The following is a 19,791-nucleotide window of genomic DNA, read 5'->3' as shown; positions in this document are numbered from 1 at the left end:
CTCTCTCACTTCCTGCTTGTTTGACACACACCCCTTCCAGGAGGCAGGAACAAGATACCAAAACACTCCTCTTATTTCTCCAAAAACAGCTTTTTAGAAAGCAGAGTTTTGTACACTCTCGTGTAGAAAAGATCACAGTTGGGCCGGGGCCAGGGCCAGGGCCAGGCCAGCTCTTCTAGTAAAAACGCTTGTTCCTCTCCTGCCGTCTCTGGAACACCACAGCCCCCACCACAGCACACACAATGATGCCCAGCAAGGCGCAGAGCAGCAGCAGGAACACCTTCCAACCAGTCAGGGGCCCACTTCGGAAGTTCCCTGTAGGGTCATCCACGTTGTCTGTAGGCAGGAAAGAGCAAGGCTTACAGCAGAATGCTCTGCCCCACAAGTCTCCCACTTCCCACCTCGGGCTTGGTCTCCCATCTCTCAGATGGCTGAATGGGCTACGGCTGATGTGCCAAATCCCTCCCAAAAGAATGGCTTTTGGGCAGGTCAATATCCATGTCTGGTGTTCCTGCGTTAAGAACAGGCAAGGAAATTCCATTGCTCAGGCTGGGGTGGCAGAATCTCCATTCCACCTCCGGGCTGTGTGGAAGACATGCCCTCCCACCAGTGATGCTACGTGGATCTTCCATTGCTTGTGGCTGAGGGCTCAGCATCGGTCAGTCTAGGTCTTTGCCAGGCCACCACCTTTCTGAGGTCTCGAGGGATGACACAGGAACCCTCCATCTTAGGGCCCACAGGGCTCACCTTTTGGGGACTTAAGGAGGCTGACGCTGGGCTCGATCTTTGTCCAGTCAATGTTCTCTTCCTCCGGTGGATGCTCTACCATCAGCTGAAATAGCTTCATTGAGATGATGTCATGATTGTCTAGGAAACAAGCACCGGTATGATGTCACGGGGTCACAGTGCTCTCCGAGCTGCATGGCCACAAAGGCACGGGAAAGATTCCTCTCTGTCTCTGGCGGGCTTTTCTTGGGAGAGGCTTTCCCCACGCCTAGCCAAGGAGCCTGCTCTTTCCCAGACTGCTGGTCTCCTCTCCTGTGCCGAGTGCCCAGGCCACCCACCCCCAGAGCAGACTGCAGTTTGAAAGGAGCGCTCACCAGACAGGTCCCCCGTGCCAGCAGAAGCCCCAAAGAAGTAGCCAGTGGGCAGTCGGACCCCTGCAATGTCGATGCAGTTCTTCCACTCATTCTTGTCCTCCACATCCGTCATCACCTGCCCAGAAAGGGAAACTTCACCAGAGGAAGAAGCAGCAAGGGCTTCAGAGTCTTCCCAAGGGGGCACCCCATGAGGCCCCGCCCTCAGCAAAGCTAGAACTAGAGTGTGGCTAGGGAGCCCCAGCTGGCCGTCAGAGTGGGGCTCCCTGCCCATATCCAAGCCCCAGGGCTCCCAGACCAGGACAGATTGAAATGGAGGGGCTGAGCTGGCTCCCCATAGCTGTCTGTGCGGCTCCATCCAAGGGTGGGGCCTTGGAGCTGTAGCCCAACCAGGATCAGAGCCTCACAGGCAGCTGTGGACCTTCCATGCAGTGCGGGCAGGCTCCTGTAAGCCACCTCCGGCTTGTGTCCTCACCCCTCATCCCTAGCAGGTGTAAGGGCCACGTTGCAGCCCCCCCACAGATGCCTGCATGGCTCTTACCATAACCAGGCTCTGGCTTGGAGGACCCCCTCCTGGCCAGAGTCGGGGAAAGCTGTGTGGGCAGCTGGTGTGGAATTGCAGACTCTCCACCTCCCCTGGGGAGGCATGCAGGCAGGTGAGGGTCCACGTGTGTGGCTTCCACACTGCCCAGGCTCCCTTCCCTAGCCAGGCTCCAAAATGGGCTGTCTCAGGGCTGGGGCCTCAGGGGGGAAGAGGGTGGGTCCACCCCATTGAAAAGTGGCCAGGCCAGGCACTGGCTTTGAAAAAGTGGGAAGGCCCTGGCCCCCACTGGTGCAGAGTGCTGCCTGGTTCACCATCAGCCTCTCTGGAGCCAGTGGCAAGAGGCAGATTGGCTGGTCCAGGTGCTAGGAGAACAGTCCTTTTACCATTGGCCTTGGCATGCTGCCTTCCTCAGCACAAACCCCAGTGCATGGCCCAGAGAGCCAGCAACAGACATGGAGCTCAGCACCATCTCCCAAGCCATCTCACCGTTAGTCGGCCCCTGGAGTAGCGAACTGCCAGGAAAGTGTCATGGTTCCGATTTCGAAGATCAGCTGTGCAGCCTGCTAGCTCCGTCCAGCGCCCATCCTTACTGTGGTCGTAGGCCAGGGAGCCGTTATTCACCATGGCAGAGATGTATGGAAACACACGCTGCGGGGGCAGAGGAGAACAGTACTGCAAGCCGCCTGCAGGCTGGGAGTGGATTGCACTCCCTTTAAGGACAGGCATGCCCCACACAGGAGAACGGTCACACTGGCTCAGACCAGTGGTCCATTTAGGCCCAGAGGGAACCATAAAGTGACCCGCCCCTGTTGCTCATTCCCAGCTTCCCACAGGCCCGAGCACTAAGCCCCCCCGGCAGGGCCTGTGGCATCCCCTAGAGGACGAGGCACTCTGCCATGAAACAGACCTTCTGTTCCCTGGGGTACTGAATTTATGGCTTTTGCCCACCGGGGTCCAATGAAGAAGAGCAGCAGATAAGAAATGTTCTTTTCTAGGATAAGTTGACTTTAGGATGTGTTTTGTTGAAGGAAACAGATGCAGAGAGATCCTTCTGTCCAGTTCTTATGCCACCTGTGGCAAACGCTTCTTACTATTGGGTGGGCATGCAACTAGGCATAGGGATGTTAAAACATGGGTAATTGGGAAAACTTGTAACCGATGAAAATCTCAACAGTTACACAGTTACCAGCACCTGCAGAGTGGGGAAGCAGTCGCTGCACACTGGGAGCTGGCTTTTAAGCCAGCTTCCAGCACACACTAGCTTCCAGGGAGCCAGCTGCTGCCCCGTGATGCTGCTGCTAATACAGAGGTAGCAGTGCGGGGTGGAGGAGAGGTCACTAAAAGGGCCCTGAAAGTGAACTAAAGCAGTTTATGTTTGAGGAGATGGAGAAGATGGAACTCAAGGCATTAGCTACCCTGTTACTATGACAGCCAGAATATGTCATAAGACTTGCACGCACATAGGAGAATGGATGCGAATCAAAGACACTCCGCCGGGAACACAGATTTTGGATGGATTCCTGCCAGGCTAGATGCAGGCTTAAGAATTAGTATAGGAATGATTAGACAGGAGTTCCTTCCTTGTACTACTCTGCTCCATTTCCATGGAGCCTGTTGGTAATCAAGGGCAGCCTTAATCTGGCAGGATTTACCTATGATCTAGTAACAGACGTTTACTAAATCATTGTCGTAAGGGCTGGATGAAGCGAGGAAACTCTCAGGAAAGGATTTCTCTGACCTGTCGTTTTAAGTTTTTCCTATGTATAGCTAGTGAGTGGCGCAACTCACAAGGGTCATGTTTGTTCCTTGCTTCCCCTCCCTATGGCAGCAGGAATCAGACACCCTGAAAACAGGTTCTTTCTAGTCAGGAAAATGGGCCTGGGCTACTGACTGAACATGTCCTAAGCCTTCCCCCACTACATACAGCTCTTCCTCACCCTTCCACTACCCCCCTGTACACTCAGGCCAACCCCACAGCCCCTTGCCCACATAAGTGATGTGCCAAAGCCACACAGCAGGAAAAGATAGCTCCTTGATATGAGGCACAATGAACTCTGTCCATGCTGCCAGGAGTCTTGGGCCTCCTCAGGCTGTTACCTCTTACCTCTGTTGCTTCATCATTGGGGTATGTATCCAGGAAAATGGCCAAGCCATGGAAGTTATCTTTGCTGCCAAAGACAGGACCTAAAACAAGGCACAGAGTTAATAGAGGACACAGAGGCATCTCAAAAAGGGGCTATGCAGAACTACAAGCCACCCCCACTGTACATAAGGTAGATTCTTCACTTTTTCAGTAAACACGAGATGGAGAAGGGCACCAAGGACCAACCACTCTGCATTGTAGTGACCAGTCTCTGGTGAAGGTCACATCCCATTGTTAGCCAACAAATGTGTTACACATACTACTGACACCACCCTCATTATGTATGAAGTGAATGACATGGAAACTGTTGGATATCTGTGCCAACTGGCTTGTACTGGTTTTACCCACAATGCTTTTCACTGGTCTACCCCATGATACCTTTGAACAGGGCAACTCAGCATTTACATAAGGGCTAGGAACACTGTCAAAGGCAAAATCCATTAATATTCTTCCAGGGTACAGGTCGGGCAGCTACTTTCATGGATCAATGCCTGGAATGCTAATATCCAGAACAAAGATAAAATAAGGGTACAGAACAACAAGTTCAGGAACTAGTACAAATGAGTGGGTTGAATCCAAGTTGTGATAAAATGCTTTGTAATAGACAGCAACCATTCTATACACAAGTGGTTTTGGGGGTGAATCTTTGAAACACACATTCTATGTAAGGTAAACATGCTGCAAACCAAGAATGGCTTCCCAGAAGAAGAGTAATATTTCATTTCTGTACTTTAAGGCTTTGTCTTTAGTCAATAGACTTGATTAAGTTTATTATTTGGACTAGTGAACATTAAGAGCAAACAATTAGCTATGCTTTTAATGAACAGACTACAGCAACTATTGAATCAGCCAGTGGGAGTTCATGAAATGCACCTCCCCAGCAAATCACATGCCTTTCATGCAGCCTCTGCCCAAGCAATGTGAATAAATACTCTTTAATTCATTGTTACAAGTAGCTTCTATAGAGGATAGCACTAATGGAGATCTTAGGTGCTAAAGAACAGTGAGACTTTTGATACCAAGAACAGCTGCAAGCGTCATGTGCTCTATGATGGGGCAAACCAACCCAGCTTCAGTCAGGGCAAGTCCTGAAGTGATGCAGACTCAGGACTCAGCACTCTAGCCCTCCATAGTCTAAAAATGGAAATGTAGCTCAACACACGTTAGGAGTTAATTTCCCAGCCCTGAAAAAGGATTACATTTAGCTCAAAAGTTTGTGTCTGGCCAACAGAAGTGGGTCCAAAACAAGATATTGCCTCACCCACCTTGCCTCTCTGACTTTGAGCATAGATACTTGGCAGAGAGGAGCAGCAACCCCCACTCCTGCTGCCTAGAAACATGCTCGAAGGGGCAGCTCAGTGTTACCTGACATACTAGTTACATTTCTCCCTCCGGAGCTGCTGCAAGAAGTTACTGAAAAGATGAAGCCAAGACGACAGGAACTTTGCCCCCTCGTCCTCCTGCAGCGGGAGGAAGCGCATGCACCACCGCCTGCAGCGTACCTGGCGTGAGGCGCTCCCGGGTATACCACAGGGCGAAGCCATCCCCATGCAGGTTCTTCTTGCCTGCGCCGTGGATCCTGAAGTGGACGTGGAGCTCCCAGTCCTTGAGGAAACAGGGCTGCAAGAGAGGGAGTCGCGCTCAGCCCCCACCGCCCGCTGCCCCCCGTGCTCTCCGGCCGCGGCAGCCCCGCTCACCACGCGGTTCCAGATGGAGCCCTCCTTGCTGCGCTCATCCGGTGTCAGGCGCACGTACTGGCTGGTGAGCATGGTGCTGCCCTGGAAGTCCCACAGGGGCATGGAGCTGGAGCCGAGCCCTGGGGGGGGAGAGGCGGTGAGTGCGGCCCAGCCCAGCCCAGCCCGGCGCTCACCCTGGTAGGGCTGGGGGGGGAGGGGCGGTGAGCCCGGCCCAGCGCGGCCCGGCGCTCACCCCGGTAGGGCCGGGGGGGGGGGAGGGGCGGCGCTCACCCCGGTAGGGCCGGGGGGGGGGAGGGGCGGCGCTCACCCCGGTAGGGCTGGGGGGGGGGAGGGGCGGCGCTCACCCCGGTAGGGCTGGGGGGGGGGGAGGGGCGGCGCTCACCCCGGTAGGGCCGGGGGGGGGGGAGGGGCGGCGCTCACCCCGGTAGGGCCGGGGGGGGAGGGGCGGCGCTCACCCCGGTAGGGCCGGGGGGGGGGAGGGGCGGTGGGCCCGGCGCTCACCCCGGTAGGGCTGGGGGGGAGGGGCGGCGCTCACCCCGGTAGGGCTGGGGGGGGAGGGGCGGCGCTCACCCCGGTAGGGCTGGGGGGGGGGGAGGAGGGGCGGTGAGCCCGGCACGGCCCGGCCCGGCGCTCACCCCGGTAGGGCCGGGGGGGGGGGGCGGCGCTCACCCCGGTAGGGCCGGGGGGGGGGGAGGGGCGGTGGGCCCGGCGCTCACCCCGGTAGGGCTGGGGGGGAGGGGCGGCGCTCACCCCGGTAGGGCTGGGGGGGGGGGGAGGGGCGGCGCTCACCCCGGTAGGGCCGGGGGGGGGAGGGGCGGCGCTCACCCTGGTAGGGCTGGGGGGGGGAGGGGCGGCGCTCACCCCGGTAGGGCCGGGGGGGGGAGGGGCGGCGCTCACCCTGGTAGGGCTGGGGGGGGGGGCGGCGCTCACCCCGGTAGGGCCGGGGGGGGAGGGGCGGCGCTCACCCCGGTAGGGCCGGGGGGGGAGGGGCGGTGAGCCCGGCACGGCACGGCCCGGCCCGGCGCTCACCCTGGTAGGGCTGGGTCAGCGAGTGCTCGCGCTTCAGGTGCTCGCTGTGCCCGTCGGTCAGCTCGGCCGCCCCGCGCCGCAGCCCGGACGCCAGGAGCAGCAGCGCCCCGGACACGAGGCCGCGCGCCGGGCAGCCCCGGCCCCACCGCCCGCGGCGCGCGCAGCCGCCTCCGCCCGGAGCCGCCGCCATCCCGCTCGCCGCCGCTTCCGGCTTCCGGCCGCAGGGCACGCGCCGCGCGAGACCTCCGACTGCACCTCGGCCCGACGGAGCTTCCGGGGGAGACTCCGCCCCCAAGCAGCGCAGCGACCGCGAGAGCGACACGTCATTCCCGTGGCCATGGCAGCGGAGGGGGCTCAGACTGTGACTCCCGGCATGCAGTGGGGTTAGGCCCGTCGCACCGTGGCATGCCGGGAGCTGTAGTTTGACCGTGTCTCCTGCGCGTCGCTCGGCTCCCGCCGCAACCCGTTGACATCGCCCCGCCCCCTCGGGCCGTGAGGGGCACGTGACCCCCCCCCACGGACCACGTGACCCCACTGCCACAGGTTGTGCACCGCCCTTTCCCTGCAGCCGGACCCAGCCCCCCCCCCCCCCCTTAGGCCGGGATTGCAGATGGGGGGAGGGCGGCAGGCTGGGGGGGAGGGTTGCAGACTGGGGGGGCTGGCTGAGGCTGGGGGGGAGGGTTGCAGACGGGGGGGGCTGGCTGAGGCTGGGGGGGAGGGTTGCAGACGGGGGGGCTGGCTGAGGCTGGGGGGGAGGGTTGCAGACGGGGGGGCTGGCTGAGGCTGGGGGTGCTGGCTGAGGCTGGGGGGGAGGGTTGCAGACGGGGGGGCTGGCTGAGGCTGGGGGGGAGGGTTGCAGACGGGGGGGCTGGCTGAGGCTGGGGGGGGAGGGTTGCAGACGGGGGGGCTGGCTGAGGCTGGGGGGGAGGGTTGCAGACGGGGGGCTGGCTGAGGCTGGGGGGGAGGGTTGCAGACGGGGGGGCTGGCTGAGGCTGGGGGGGAGGGTTGCAGACGGGGGGGCTGGCTGAGGCTGGGGGGGAGGGTTGCAGACGGGGGGGGCTGGCTGAGGCTGGGGGGTGCTGGCTGAGGCTGGGGGGGAGGGTTGCAGACGGGGGGCTGGCTGAGGCTGGGGGGGAGGGTTGCAGACGGGGGGGGCTGGCTGAGGCTGGGGGGGGAGGGTTGCAGACGGGGGGGGCTGGCTGAGGCTGGGGGGGAGGGTTGCAGACGGGGGGGCTAGCTGAGGCTGGGGGTGCTGGCTGAGGCTGGGGGTGCGGGTTGCAGACGGGGGGGCTGGCTGAGGCTGGGGGTGCGGGTTGCAGACGGGGGGGCTAGCTGAGGCTGGGGGTGCTGGCTGAGGCTGGGGGTGCGGGTTGCAGACGGGGGGGCTGGCTGAGGCTGGGGGGGAGGGTTGCAGACGGGGGGGCTAGCTGAGGCTGGGGGTGCTGGCTGAGGCTGGGGGGGAGGGTTGCAGACGGGGGGGGCTGGCTGAGGCTGGGGGGGAGGGTTGCAGACGGGGGGCTGGCTGAGGCTGGGGGTGCGGGTTGCAGACGGGGGCCTGGCTGAGGCTGGGGGGAGGGTTGCAGACGGGGGGGCTGGCTGGGGGTGCTGGCTGAGGCTGGGGGGGAGGGTTGCAGACGGGGGGGCTGGCTGAGGCTGGGGGGAAGGGTTGCAGACGGGGGGGGCTGGCTGAGGCTGGGGGGAAGGGTTGCAGACGGGGGGGCTGGCTGAGGCTGGGGGTGCTGGCTGAGGCTGGGGGGGAGGGTTGCAGACGGGGGTGCTGGCTGAGGCTGGGGGGGAGGGTTGCAGACGGGGGGGGCTGGCTGAGGCTGGGGGGGAGGGTTGCAGACGGGGGGCTGGCTGAGGCTGGGGGGGGAGGGTTGCAGACGGGGGGGCTGGCTGAGGCTGGGGGTGCTGGCTGAGGCTGGGGGGGAGGGTTGCAGACAGGGGGGGCTGGCTGAGGCTGGGGGGAGGGTTGCAGACGGGGGGGCTGGCTGGGGGTGCTGGCTGAGGCTGGGGGGGAGGGTTGCAGATGGGGGGGCTGGCTGAGGCTGGGGGTGCTGGCTGAGGCTGGGGGGAGGGTTGGCAATTGCGGGTGCCAGCTGAGGTGAGTCCTGTGGCGTCCTATAGACGTACTTGAGGTGTAAGCTGTGCTGGTCTGGCCCACTTGTCAGAGGCAACATGCCGAGATGGGGATGGCACGCGACCTGTGCTAAGGAGTTACATTCCCTCAGGGAGGGTGTGGCCCATTCCCAACAGTTGGTAGGGAGGTGAAAATACCAAAAGAGGGTAAATTACTTTTTGTAGTGAAAACTTTAAAAAACCAAATGAATCATCTAGCAGCACCTTAAAGATCTAATATGTTGATGGCATCCTGAGCTTTCCAATGGAGGAGTGGGCTGTGTCCATGAAAGCTTGACATGTTGTTAGTCTTTAAGGTGCTGCTAGACTATTCGTTGTTTTAAGTTTTTCCAGTTAGTCTATAACTCAGCTCCCCCTGGAAGTTTTTGTAGTGAGCCACCCTGACAGACCTAATAGCCCATTAGCAAGAAACACTGAGTGTGGGAGAATTGTGGGTCCTTGAGACAGGCTACACTGCTTCTGACTCGTAGATATTTGACTGACCCTGGCAGCTGGTGCCGGAATCTATCTTGAATTTTGCACTTTCCTCGAGTGGTGTGGGAGAATGGAACAAGGGCTTCCTGCCCCAGGGAAAGTCTATACAAGAGGAGGGAAATAAAAAGTGTCTTTATCTGGCTTTACAGATGGCCTCCCCACCCAGAGAGGATACAAGAAAACCCCTGGAAGCAAAAGGACTGTAAGGGCAGGTGTGGAAGACCAGGTCTTGCATCAGCCCATGAAATACGGCCCAAGGAGGGGTGAGAATGGAGGGGCGAGGTGTGGGAAAGGGGGCCCATGGAGACTCAGGACACTAAGCCTGGGCAGGGGAGTAGCTTTATGGCAAGCAGACCAGCATGGAGACTGTTACTGGCCTGCTTTGGTTCTTCCCCAGCCAGAGGGATCACACAGAAACCAAGAGGCTGGCCAAAGCATACCATGGCTACCTGTCCCGAGAATTTATTCTATAGCAGGTGGCCCTGCTCTTAGATAATGTTACTGAAGTAAAACACTGCTAACTTGGGCCAAACCATCACCAGTACAATCAGGCTACATCTACACTGGCAGCTTCTTGAGCAATAACAGTTGTTCTTGTGCAAAAATTTGCCTACTGTCTACACTGCATGAGCATTCTTGCACAAGTAAATTTACAGTATAGCATTGTAAAACAGGGCTTCTTCCAGAAGTTATTCCTCTCCCCATGTGGAATAAGCCCTCTTGTGCAAGAGCTCTTCCAAAAAGGGCAGTGTAGACCGGCAACAGGAATTTCTTGCACAAGAAGCCCCTATGGTTAAAATGGCCATCAGAGCTTTCTTGCGCAAGAGAGCGTCTACACTGCCATGGATGCACTTGCGCAAAAGCACATGGCCGTGTAGCTACTGTCTTGTGGAAGAATGTTTGCACAAGAACTCTTCTTCAAAAAGCTGCCAGTGTAGACAGCCTAACTTATTTCACCACATTCTGGCTGCTTTAATATGGCTCAGTCTGTCCCTCAGGGCATTTCATCTCCCCCTCTCGCTGGGTGAGCCCTGCTCATGGCTTGTTTCCATGATGTCTGCCTTCACTTCACTTCTCTGGGCTGGGCTTCACCACAGATGCTTACAGTCCCCGGGGGAGATTTTCCTTTGCCTGTGCTCACAGAGTCTGACTCCTCCTGGGGCTCTGGCCCGTGCCCATCTTGCCAATCTCCTGTCAGTCTTTGTGCTCACTGGGGGCACAGGCCTGGCTTCTGACTCCTTGGTCACCCTTTGTGGCATCAGGTGTGACTGAGTGTTCTGTAGCATCAGAGCAATGAGAGGCTGGAAGGGACTTGGAGGCTACAGAGTCCAGCTTCAGCCCCGAGACAGGACCAAGGCAATCTGAGCTTTCCCTGGCAGTGTCTGTCCACCCGGGTCTGAAACCCCAAATCTCCCTTGCTGCAGATGAAGCCTTTCCTCATGGTCCCGCCATCAGTGGACATAGAGAACAGTTGATCCCTGTCTTGTTCATAACAGCCCCTCGTCCCAGTAGTCTCTCTATGGCAATCAGTGGTTTGTGGTAACTTCAAAGTAGAAAATGACAGCACTGGAGAAAGTAGTGAAATCCCATCATAAGAACGGCCGTACCGGGTCAGCCCAAAGGTTCATCTAGCCCAGTGTCCTGTCAGCTTAGAAAAGAGGAGACTGAGGGGGGATATGATAGAGGTCTATAAAATCATGAGTGGTGTGGAGAGGGCCGATAAAGAAAAGTTATTTATTAGTTCCTATAATAGAAGAACTAGAGGACACCAAATGAAATGAATGGGGAGCAGGTTTAAAACTAATAAAAGAAAGTTCTTCTTCACACAGCGTGTAGTCAACCTGTGGAACTCCTCGCCAGAGGAGGCTGTGAAGGCTAGGACTATAATAGAGTTTAAAGAGAAGCTAGATAATTTCATGGAGGTTAGGTCCATAAAAGGCTAGTAGCCAGGGGATAAAATGGTGTTCTTGGCCTCTGTCTGTCAGAGGCTGGAGAGGGATGGCAGGAGACAAATTGCTTGATCATTATCTTCGGTCCACCCTCTCTGGGGTACCTGGTGCTGGCCACTGTCGGTAGACAGGATACTGGGCTAGATGGACCTTTGGTCTGACCCAGTACGGCCGTTCTTATGTTCTCTGCGCTGGGCTCTCGGCCTGACCAGCTCTCTCAAGTGCCATGTTTCCTAGGGACAAGCTGCTCCTCAGACATGGTCATTACGTATCCCCCATCTGCATGGGATGCAGTGTGCACAGCTAGACCTTCCGGGTCTGCCCCCAGAGCATTTGCACCTGGGGCTTTCAGAGTTAGCTCCACATGCTGTCTGCATTTCCACAGCTTCTGACCGCTACTGCTGCTACCTCCTGGGTCTTCCAGCACATGGTGGCTTCCATGCTGGTACCTTTTCCTGGCCTGCTGCTGAGCAGCTCAGGATCAAGGGAAGGGCTGGGCACTGTGGTGCCACAGCTCAGCCCTGGCACGGGGGGCTCTGTTGCATCACTTACATCCCTGAGCAGCAGGAATTAGAAGAGCTGCATCCAGCCGGTGGGTGAACTCACCTGAGAGCTGCACCCAGCATGAGAGACATGCTGCCGCTGCCTGTGCCCTGGCTGGGGCTCCACAGGAGACTGCAGTGTGGCCAGGCACAAGGCAAGGACAGCGCTGGTCTTGGGGAAAGCTGGCCTGGCACCAGCATGTGTATGTGGAGCTCCTCAGCCCCATCTCCCAGCACCCATGGGCGGCCGTGCTGACAGGGCCTGCTGAGAGTAGAGCAAGTGGTTGCTCATCCTTGTTTATTTGCCTCACTGGCTTTCAGAGCCAGCTGGGAGCGCTGTCTGATCTGCTTCAGCACATGGAGCTGCTCCCTGCTTGCCCAAGGCACAGTCTGCCAGGTGCTGTCCGGCCTCTTGCGCTGAATGAGATGCTGGGGTGGCTCAAATGGTCCTTCCCAGCTCTCCCCAGAGCCAGCCAGCACAGCAGTGGGGACAGGAAAGGGGTTTTCCCCTGCTTAGGATGGAACTGATGGGCCTGGCAATGTTGCAGCCCATCATGCCTGACTGCAGGTCAGAGCCCAGCCTGGGGCCACCACCCCAGCTCCTCACCAGAAGAGGGAGAAGAAACACAAGGCTTCAATGCCTCCCCAATGGGTGTGGGGAGCAGCTACTCTGGGGCTGGAGGAAAGTCCAGATTCCTCTCCCCCTACAGCAATCCTACAAGGAAGCCTGCAGGAGGCGGATATTTCTGATGCAGAGAGAGGCCATGTGCATGGTGCAGGAGCTAGGCAGGGTCTTGCCTTGCCCTCAGTTAGCCCAGGCTCCACTTCGCCTCCTCACACAGGCCCATGGGTCCCACAAGCTGTGGCTGGGCTAAACAGAAGAACATCCACGCTCTATCCCCATATCCTGTCGGCAGGGAGTTCCACAGGTTGACTGAGCTGTCTGAAGAAACACTTTTTTGTTTTAAACCTGCTACCTGTTAATTTCATTTGGTGACCCCTAGTTCTTGTTATGGCAGCAAGGTACTTTTCCTTATGTATTTTCGCTACATTGGTCATGATTGTATAGACCTCTGTCATACCCCCCCCATAGTCTCCTCTTTTCTAAGTTGAACAATCCCAGTCTTATCAGACTCTCTTTCTAGGCTGGATTGAACAGGACACCACCTTCTCCAGCTTCGGCACCAAGAGCAATGGCCCGTTTATTCCAGAATGAATCCCACTGGGCCCCAAAGAAAGTGGGCTCCTGGACTATGTCATTTTCCCAGCGTCCTCCCCCGATTCCTACTAGCAGCCTTTAGGCCCATCCCTGCACTTACCAAGCCTGGCTGCTTTACTAAAGGCTGCAACAAGCTAAGGACTGTACAAATCCATTTATTCCATGCACCACACAGCAGGTCTGTTTTGCTGCTCGTTCCTCGGGCTCTTCCCTCACAAGAATGCTGCCTGGGCCAGGAAGCTTGCTCTCCCCTTCCCCACAAGGAGAGAGCGTTGTCACCATCTCCCTCCCCTCCCAGAAACCACTACTGTTGTTCAGAACAAGGTTGTTTGGGGAGAAGCCATGGGTTCATGCAGCATGCTCCCTGCACGGAGACCCAGCAGGCAGCTGAAGGAGCAGCTCATTTCATGTATCGTTTTGTAAAGTCCTCAGAGGCCAGTATATATGCCCAACCAGCCAGAAGCTCCAGCAGGCCTTCCATGGTCCTTCACAGGGGGACAGGAAGGGATACCACCTCCTCCCAACACTCATCATATGCCTCCTGGTACTCCTCATGTGGCTTGATCATTATCACACAGGTCGGGCGCTTTGAGCCTCCAGCTGTTCCTAGATCCTGAGGAAGAGGAGGAAGAGGTATCACAGGGCCAGCTGCATAGGGCACCACTACATTTGGGGCAGATGGTGCCCAATGCTTTGTATGCCTAGGGATGTGTCAAAAGTAGTCGCAGGCACTCCCAGGCGCATGCCCCCTGCGGGCTCAGTGCCAGAGGCAGCCCCCAACTCATTCCCTCCCAAAATATTTTTTAAAGCAAAATGCATCCTGACTTCACACCACAGATGCCAGCTGTTGCTTAATAGGGGTTACCAGGCCCCCATCTGCTCAGAGCCTGACCCCATTTGCGAACAGCTTATCTTCCCCAACTCATGCCCTAGCTGGGCCTTTCTGATCCAGGAATATCCGAAGTGCCTGGCCGGATGGGGCCCAGCCACACTTTCCAAGGAAGGCGAGAGGTCACAGCAGGTACAATGTTTGGTCAGGAAGGAGGCAGGTGACATCAGCTGGAGACACCCCTCAAGAAGATAAAACCCAGGAGCAGCCCTGCACATTGTGTTATACAAATAATGTAAAGGACCTGCTAGAGGAGAACAGAGTATGCCGCCAGTCTCGGCTAACTAGATTCTTTAGGAACAAAGATGAAAGCGCCCTCTGACCATACACTAGAGCACGCTGCACAGCAGGACCCCAGGCAGCTTAAGTATTTGCCCAGCTACATTACTGCTTGCAAAACTAAGCTACTATCCTACTAGGAAGTTTCAAGCGCTCTTGGTGCTCACAAAGGGCCATTTTCCCTCCCCAGCAGCCTTACCGATTTGGAGGGGATGTAAGCATAGGGAAGGCTCCTGTCTTCACACATGACGGGGATGTGGCAATAAACTTCAATGGGCAGCGTGTCTCCAGCAAGGACGATGATCCTAGAACAGCAGAGCAAGAAAGCATGTCAGTAGATGTGGAGGGAGAGAGGCACAGGCTGAGGAGAGGCCTGAAGGGCGGGTGATTGGCCACAAAGGGGGAGACACAAGTGGGAAGGACACTGCCGGCTCTCAGCAGAGACCATCTGGCCTTCGAACACCTGCCCAAGACGAAGTGCTACAGGCCAAGCTGTCAGAGCTGAAAAGCCCCGGTTCTAATCCTGGGGACAGAGGAGCATGGGCCGGCAGCAGCCCAGGGCTTTTACCCCTTCTCGCCCTTGTTGATGAATTTCTGAACTTCCTTCACCCCCCGCCGGATCTGCTTCTGTTTTACCGCTGGAAGAGAAAGGGGAGGCCATGAGCATTAAATGGGGCTTCAAGCCCCTGCAACCCACCCTGGCCGTATCCTTCTCCTCCCCACTCACAGTCCCTGCCCCCCCCCCAGTCCTCCCAGCCCGTGTCCCCCCCTCTCTCCTCCCCCCCCCCCGGATCCCCCAGCCCGTGTCCCCTCCTCTCTCCTCCCCCCCCCCGGATCCCCCAGCCCGTGTCCCCTCCTCTCTCCTCCCCCCCCCCCCGGATCCCCCAGCCCGTGTCCCCTCCTCTCTCCTCCCCCCCCCCCCGGATCCCCCAGCCCGTGTCCCCTCCTCTCTCCTCCCCCCCCCGATCCCCCAGCCCGTGTCCCCTCCTCTCCTCCCCCCCCCCCCGATCCCCCAGCCCGTGTCCCCTCCTCTCTCCTCCCCCCCCGATCCCCCAGCCCGTGTCCCCTCCTCTCTCCTCCCCCCCCCGATCCCCCAGCCCGTGTCCCCTCCTCTCTCCTCCCCCCCCCGATCCCCCAGCCCGTGTCCCCTCCTCTCTCCTCCCCCCCCCCCGATCCCCCAGCCCGTGTCCCCTCCTCTCTCCTCCCCCCCCCCCGATCCCCCAGCCCGTGTCCCCTCCTCTCTCCTCCCCCCCCCCCGATCCCCCAGCCCGTGTCCCCTCCTCTCTCCTCCCCCCCCCCGATCCCCCAGCCCGTGTCCCCTCCTCTCTCCTCCCCCCCCGATCCCCCAGCCCGTGTCCCCTCCTCTCTCCTCCCCCCCCCCGATCCCCCAGCCCGTGTCCCCTCCTCTCTCCTCCCCCCCCCCCGATCCCCCAGCCCGTGTCCCCTCCTCTCTCCTCCCCCCCCCGATCCCCCAGCCCGTGTCCCCTCCTCTCTCCTCCCCCCCCGATCCCCCAGCCCGTGTCCCCTCCTCTCTCCTCCCCCCCCCGATCCCCCAGCCCGTGTCCCCTCCTCTCTCCTCCCCCCCGATCCCCCAGCCCGTGTCCCCTCCTCTCTCCTCCCCCCCGATCCCCCAGCCCGTGTCCCCTCCTCTCTCCTCCCCCCCCGATCCCCCAGCCCGTGTCCCCTCCTCTCTCCTCCCCCCCCGATCCCCCAGCCCGTGTCCCCTCCTCTCTCCTCCCCCCCGATCCCCCAGCCCGTGTCCCCTCCTCTCTCCTCCCCCCCCGATCCCCCAGCCCGTGTCCCCTCCTCTCTCCTCCCCCCCGATCCCCCAGCCCGTGTCCCCTCCTCTCTCCTCCCCCCCGATCCCCCAGCCCGTGTCCCCTCCTCTCTCCTCCCCCCCCCCGATCCCCCAGCCCGTGTCCCCTCCTCTCTCCTCCCCCCCCCCGATCCCCCAGCCCGTGTCCCCTCCTCTCTCCTCCCCCCCGATCCCCCAGCCCGTGTCCCCTCCTCTCTCCTCCCCCCCGATCCCCCAGCCCGTGTCCCCTCCTCTCTCCTCCCCCCCCCCGATCCCCCAGCCCGTGTCCCCTCCTCTCTCCTCCCCCCCCCGATCCCCCAGCCCGTGTCCCCTCCTCTCTCCTCCCCCCCCGATCCCCCAGCCCGTGTCCCCTCCTCTCTCCTCCCCCCCGATCCCCCAGCCCGTGTCCCCTCCTCTCTCCTCCCCCCCCGATCCCCCAGCCCGTGTCCCCTCCTCTCTCCTCCCCCCCCCGATCCCCCAGCCCGTGTCCCCTCCTCTCTCCTCCCCCCCCGATCCCCCAGCCCGTGTCCCCTCCTCTCCTCCCCCCCCGATCCCCCAGCCCGTGTCCCCTCCTCTCCTCCCCCCCCCGATCCCCCAGCCCGTGTCCCCTCCTCTCTCCTCCCCCCCCGATCCCCCAGCCCGTGTCCCCTCCTCTCTCCTCCCCCCCCCCGATCCCCCAGCCCGTGTCCCCTCCTCTCTCCTCCCCCCCCGATCCCCCAGCCCGTGTCCCCTCCTCCCCCCCCACCTTTCCGGATGCATTTGTAGAGCTTGCGGGTGAGTTTGCGCGAGGCCAGCGGCTGCGCGATCGGGTTCACATTGTCCAGCAGCTCCCGGTACGATCGCTCCGGAGTCGCTTCGGGCTCCGGCGCCGCCTCCAGCTCTTGCACCTTCTCCCGAGACATGCTCGACAACCACGTGGCCCACACTTAGCTCCACTTCCGCATGCGCGCAGAGCACCCTGGGAAGGGTGACTGATGACGTCCTCTGCCGTAGCCAATGACAACCCTCCGCTGGTTTGTCCCGCCCCGCCCGGGTCACAATCACGCGCGCGCCTGGAGCATCCTCCCCCGCTCCGGGCACGCGCCTGTCGCCCCCGGGAGCCGCTGGCTGGAGCAGGGCGGGGCCCCCACGCGCATGTTGCAGCCTTCGGGGGCTGCGCGCGAGGCAGGTCTCGAGGCGGGCAGCTGTCAGCGATCGCCAAGCTTTATTGCAGCCAGAGCCAGGCCGGCTGTCCCGGGTTACAAGCGTAAAACACTCGAGCTGCTGTAACGATCCCAACCCGAACACTGCAAACAGGACAGTACCGCTTGGATTGCACCTCCGTACAAACGTGCTACCCGCTGGAAACAAACCACTCAACAGCCTTAACTCTGCTCAGTGGCGACAGCAACATGAAAACAGATTTTCCTTAAAGGTCTCATGGACAGGCCTCATGCCAGCGTAGAAACAAAGAGCTGTGGCAGCCACTTTTCAAAGGCTTAAATTACTTTACTCAGAGCCTGCATCTCACAAACAGTCTGTAGGGCTCTTCCTCTGCCAATATCTGTAGTGTCCTTTCAACTACACAGACTGACATTGTGTTCAATACATGCTCTGTCATTCTCCACCGTGCTAAATTAATTAGGGACAAAGTACAGGAACTGTATGGGGACCGAGGGCTATATGGAGCCTTTATTTGAGGCCAGCAGCCTTCTTCATTGGACTGGGGAAGATCTCCAACTGGGGAAAATTACTGCCTCAGCCAAGAAAGGGGGCATCCAGCTGAGAGAGTGCGTTCCCCCACCCCAGCCAAAGAAGGGGGTGTTCTTTTCAGTGCAGAGGAAGCCTCAGGAATCAATAAATTATGGGTAGTTTTACTTCAGCCTCTTGGCACCAAGGAGCAATAGCTGCCATTCCCAAGGCTGCAAGGAACGGTTGCTAGGGCAAGGGAAGAGGGTCTGGGACGGAGCAGGAAGGAAAGCACTACCCACCTCCAAACTGGGCCCCTGCTCTGACCACAGGCTCCCTACCTCCTCCCAAAGCCCAGCCTCTCCTCTGAGCAGAGGAGGGCCTCGCCCAACAGCTGAAGCTGTTCCAGGACCTCTCGCTGCATTTCGACAGCCATGCGGTGCACGTGATGGTCAGAGCTGTTGTACATCAATGCATTCTGGAACATCAGCATGAGGTCACGCTGGAACTGGGCTGTGGTCCGGATCTGCCCCTTGGACAGGCGCCTCTTTATGTTGGTTAAATCCATGGGTCTAGAAGAAGGCATGAAACTTAATTGCACACAGCTGAAGACACCCCTAACCTTGCCAGGAGGAGGGGGCACCATCTTCCTGAGATCACAGAGGCCTCATTTTTGTCTCTCTGCAACTCCAAACACTAGACATCTTAGGCCTGATTCTCAGAGGAAAATGGCATGAGAATAGGAAAGCTGCAAAGAAACTGGCAGGTTTAGGTGCCGTGTGTCACACGGCTAATTAACTTGCCAAGGCACTAGCAATTACTTCTGAAAACCAAATGTGACATTGAGCAGAAAAGGAAAGAGGCGTGACCTTGGTAATTAGCACCTGTCAAATTAACTCCAATTCCCTTGTGATTAAAAAATATCTATAAGGAACAAGACTCTACTGGTACCATAGGAAAAACAGTGGTGAGGAGGCGTGTTGTAAGCACCAAATCTTATTTACATGCCTGTGAAATCGTTACAGAACTGGTGGCTGGAGGGGGGAGGTGGACAAGAATGAATGTGATTAGAAACACAGGCCAGAAATAGCATGAACTTTATCTTGAAAAAATGTACTTAATCCATCTGGGGGAAAATGATCTGACACTCGGCTCCATGCTGGCAAGGGGAACCTTCAATACAGGCGTGAGTGGGCGATTTAGGAGAGGAGACTACAAATGAGACAAGTGTACAACAAATGATAGATAAAAGCACATCAATGCAATTCTAGGCAGCATGTTCCCCAGGGGCCTGGGGCCTGCCCTTGGAGTACTGCTGTCAGTGCTCGGCAAACATTAACTACACAGACAACCTGGCGGGAGCACAGAGAAGAGCAACCATGTGTGGGATGGAGAACTCTTTCGGGCCATCATCAGGCCCTTCTTGCTGGCCACTCCCACAGAAAGGTAGGAGGGAGGGTGTTGGATGGACATGAACACCACATCTCGAAGAACACCAGTTACAAGACAGCAAGTCACTGGTTTTGAAGCTCTGAGTGCTTGTTCATGTCAATTCCAACTGGGTGGCTCACAAGCCCAAGTTCAGGAGGTGGGGTCAGAGTTGTTCACTTGAAGCTGTACTGATCTACCAAAGGCCATGTCGTCTCTAGCCTACTGGGTAATTGCATAGTGTGGTGAAATTGTGTATGGAGGACCATGTCTCTGCTCTGCATAGTTACGGGGTAGGAACTGGATCCAGGAACACACAGAATAAGCCTGTGCCCCGGTGCAGTGTGCTGTGAACAGAGGGGCAAGCACCTTTGCCAGGCTGTAGCACTCCTGGGATGCAAGACGTGATCTGTGAAGAAACCCACTGAGACAGAAAGACCTTTAATTCTGTCTGGAACGGCTTTGTTCTCTTGCTGAAAAAGGCTAGCACTGTGCAGTGAACGTATCCTCTGCTCCCTGCTGTGTGAGCGCGGCTTAGGCTAGGACTCTGGCAGGAAGATGTGAAACTGGCGGACAACCTTTGGGAGAGGCCTGCACTGCACCATGTCCTTATTGACCACAGTGCACTGGGGCTCTGACGTCACGGCCCTGGCTCAGGCAGCTCCCATCCAAGGCTATTGCCACCAGAGACAGACGGAGCAGAAAGCAAGTTGCCAAGGGTTCAAAGGGTGGCCCTATGAGTCTGGAAAGGACCAGACTGAGGGCCCAAGCTGGAACAGGCTGTTGGACCTGTAGGTATAGCCCCAGGGTGAGGAACCTTTCTGGGGTCAGCAGTCACTGGCACAGAAAACTCAAACAGAAAAAAAGAACAAAACCCTCACGAATGTGGCCCCCAACTG

At 58.6% G+C, this 19,791-nt stretch overlaps 2 protein-coding genes and 1 long non-coding RNA gene across 12 annotated transcripts in view; 1 reads left to right on the top strand and 2 right to left on the bottom strand.

Moving 5' to 3' along the window:
* Positions 1–50: 50 nt before the first annotated feature.
* Positions 51–6,771, bottom strand: LMAN2 (lectin, mannose binding 2). 2 transcript variants are annotated; one of them, XM_075917902.1, is made up of 8 exons: positions 6,511–6,771; positions 5,482–5,600; positions 5,287–5,404; positions 3,746–3,825; positions 2,128–2,289; positions 1,101–1,215; positions 748–867; positions 51–336 (listed from the first exon to the last, which is right to left on the bottom strand). In XM_075917902.1, the coding sequence occupies exons 1-8, from the start codon at positions 6,698–6,700 to the stop codon at positions 176–178; spliced, it is 1,065 nt and encodes a 354-aa protein (XP_075774017.1). In that variant the 5' UTR covers positions 6,701–6,771; the 3' UTR covers positions 51–175. The 2 variants fall into 2 exon arrangements, with proteins under 2 accessions (XP_075774017.1, XP_075774018.1); XM_075917903.1 differs by lacking the exon at positions 6,511–6,771 and adding an exon at positions 5,655–5,664.
* A 146-nt stretch (positions 6,772–6,917) lies between these two features.
* On the top strand, positions 6,918–12,893 carry LOC142825760 (uncharacterized). The gene is made up of 3 exons (XR_012900109.1): positions 6,918–7,053; positions 9,273–9,386; positions 12,760–12,893. It is a non-coding gene; the product is annotated as an uncharacterized LOC142825760 (long non-coding RNA).
* Positions 12,894–12,972: 79 nt separating this feature from the next.
* Positions 12,973–19,791, bottom strand: part of LOC102461791 (bromodomain-containing protein 8) — a 57,270-nt gene continuing 50,451 nt past the window's right edge. For 6 of the 9 annotated variants that reach the window (XM_075917876.1, XM_075917879.1, XM_075917877.1 and 3 more), the window contains 4 exons: positions 17,806–18,036; positions 16,542–16,754; positions 14,201–14,306; positions 12,973–13,446 (listed from right to left, as the gene is read on the bottom strand). In XM_075917876.1, the coding sequence (XP_075773991.1) occupies positions 13,321–13,446; positions 14,201–14,306; positions 16,542–16,754; positions 17,806–18,036 (676 nt within the window). In that variant the 3' untranslated portion in view covers positions 12,973–13,320. Of the gene's footprint in view, positions 13,447–14,200; positions 14,307–14,569; positions 14,640–16,541; positions 16,762–17,805; positions 18,037–19,791 lie in introns of those variants that run through there. The other 3 variants (XR_012900104.1, XM_075917885.1, XM_075917882.1) reach the window with 3 other exon arrangements.

Source organism: Pelodiscus sinensis, unplaced genomic scaffold (genome assembly GCF_049634645.1).
Source record: "Pelodiscus sinensis isolate JC-2024 unplaced genomic scaffold, ASM4963464v1 ctg55, whole genome shotgun sequence".
Taxonomy (NCBI): domain Eukaryota; kingdom Metazoa; phylum Chordata; order Testudines; family Trionychidae; genus Pelodiscus; species Pelodiscus sinensis.
The sequence above is the reverse complement of the archived record's forward strand: the minus strand, read 5'-3'. Positions and strand labels throughout refer to the sequence as shown.

Excerpts from the sequence above, each read along its gene's own strand:
- LMAN2 (XM_075917902.1), bottom strand. The coding sequence starts at position 6,700 with ATGGCGGCGGCTCCGGGCGGAGGCGGCTGCGCGCGCCGCGGGCGGTGG. Across the intron at positions 5,405-5,481 it reads GCTCCATCTGGAACCGCGTG|CCCTGTTTCCTCAAGGACTG; the intron begins GTGAGCGGGGCT and ends CCTCTCTTGCAG. Across the intron at positions 3,826-5,286 it reads CCGGGAGCGCCTCACGCCAG|GTCCTGTCTTTGGCAGCAAA; the intron begins GTACGCTGCAGG and ends GCCTTGTTTTAG.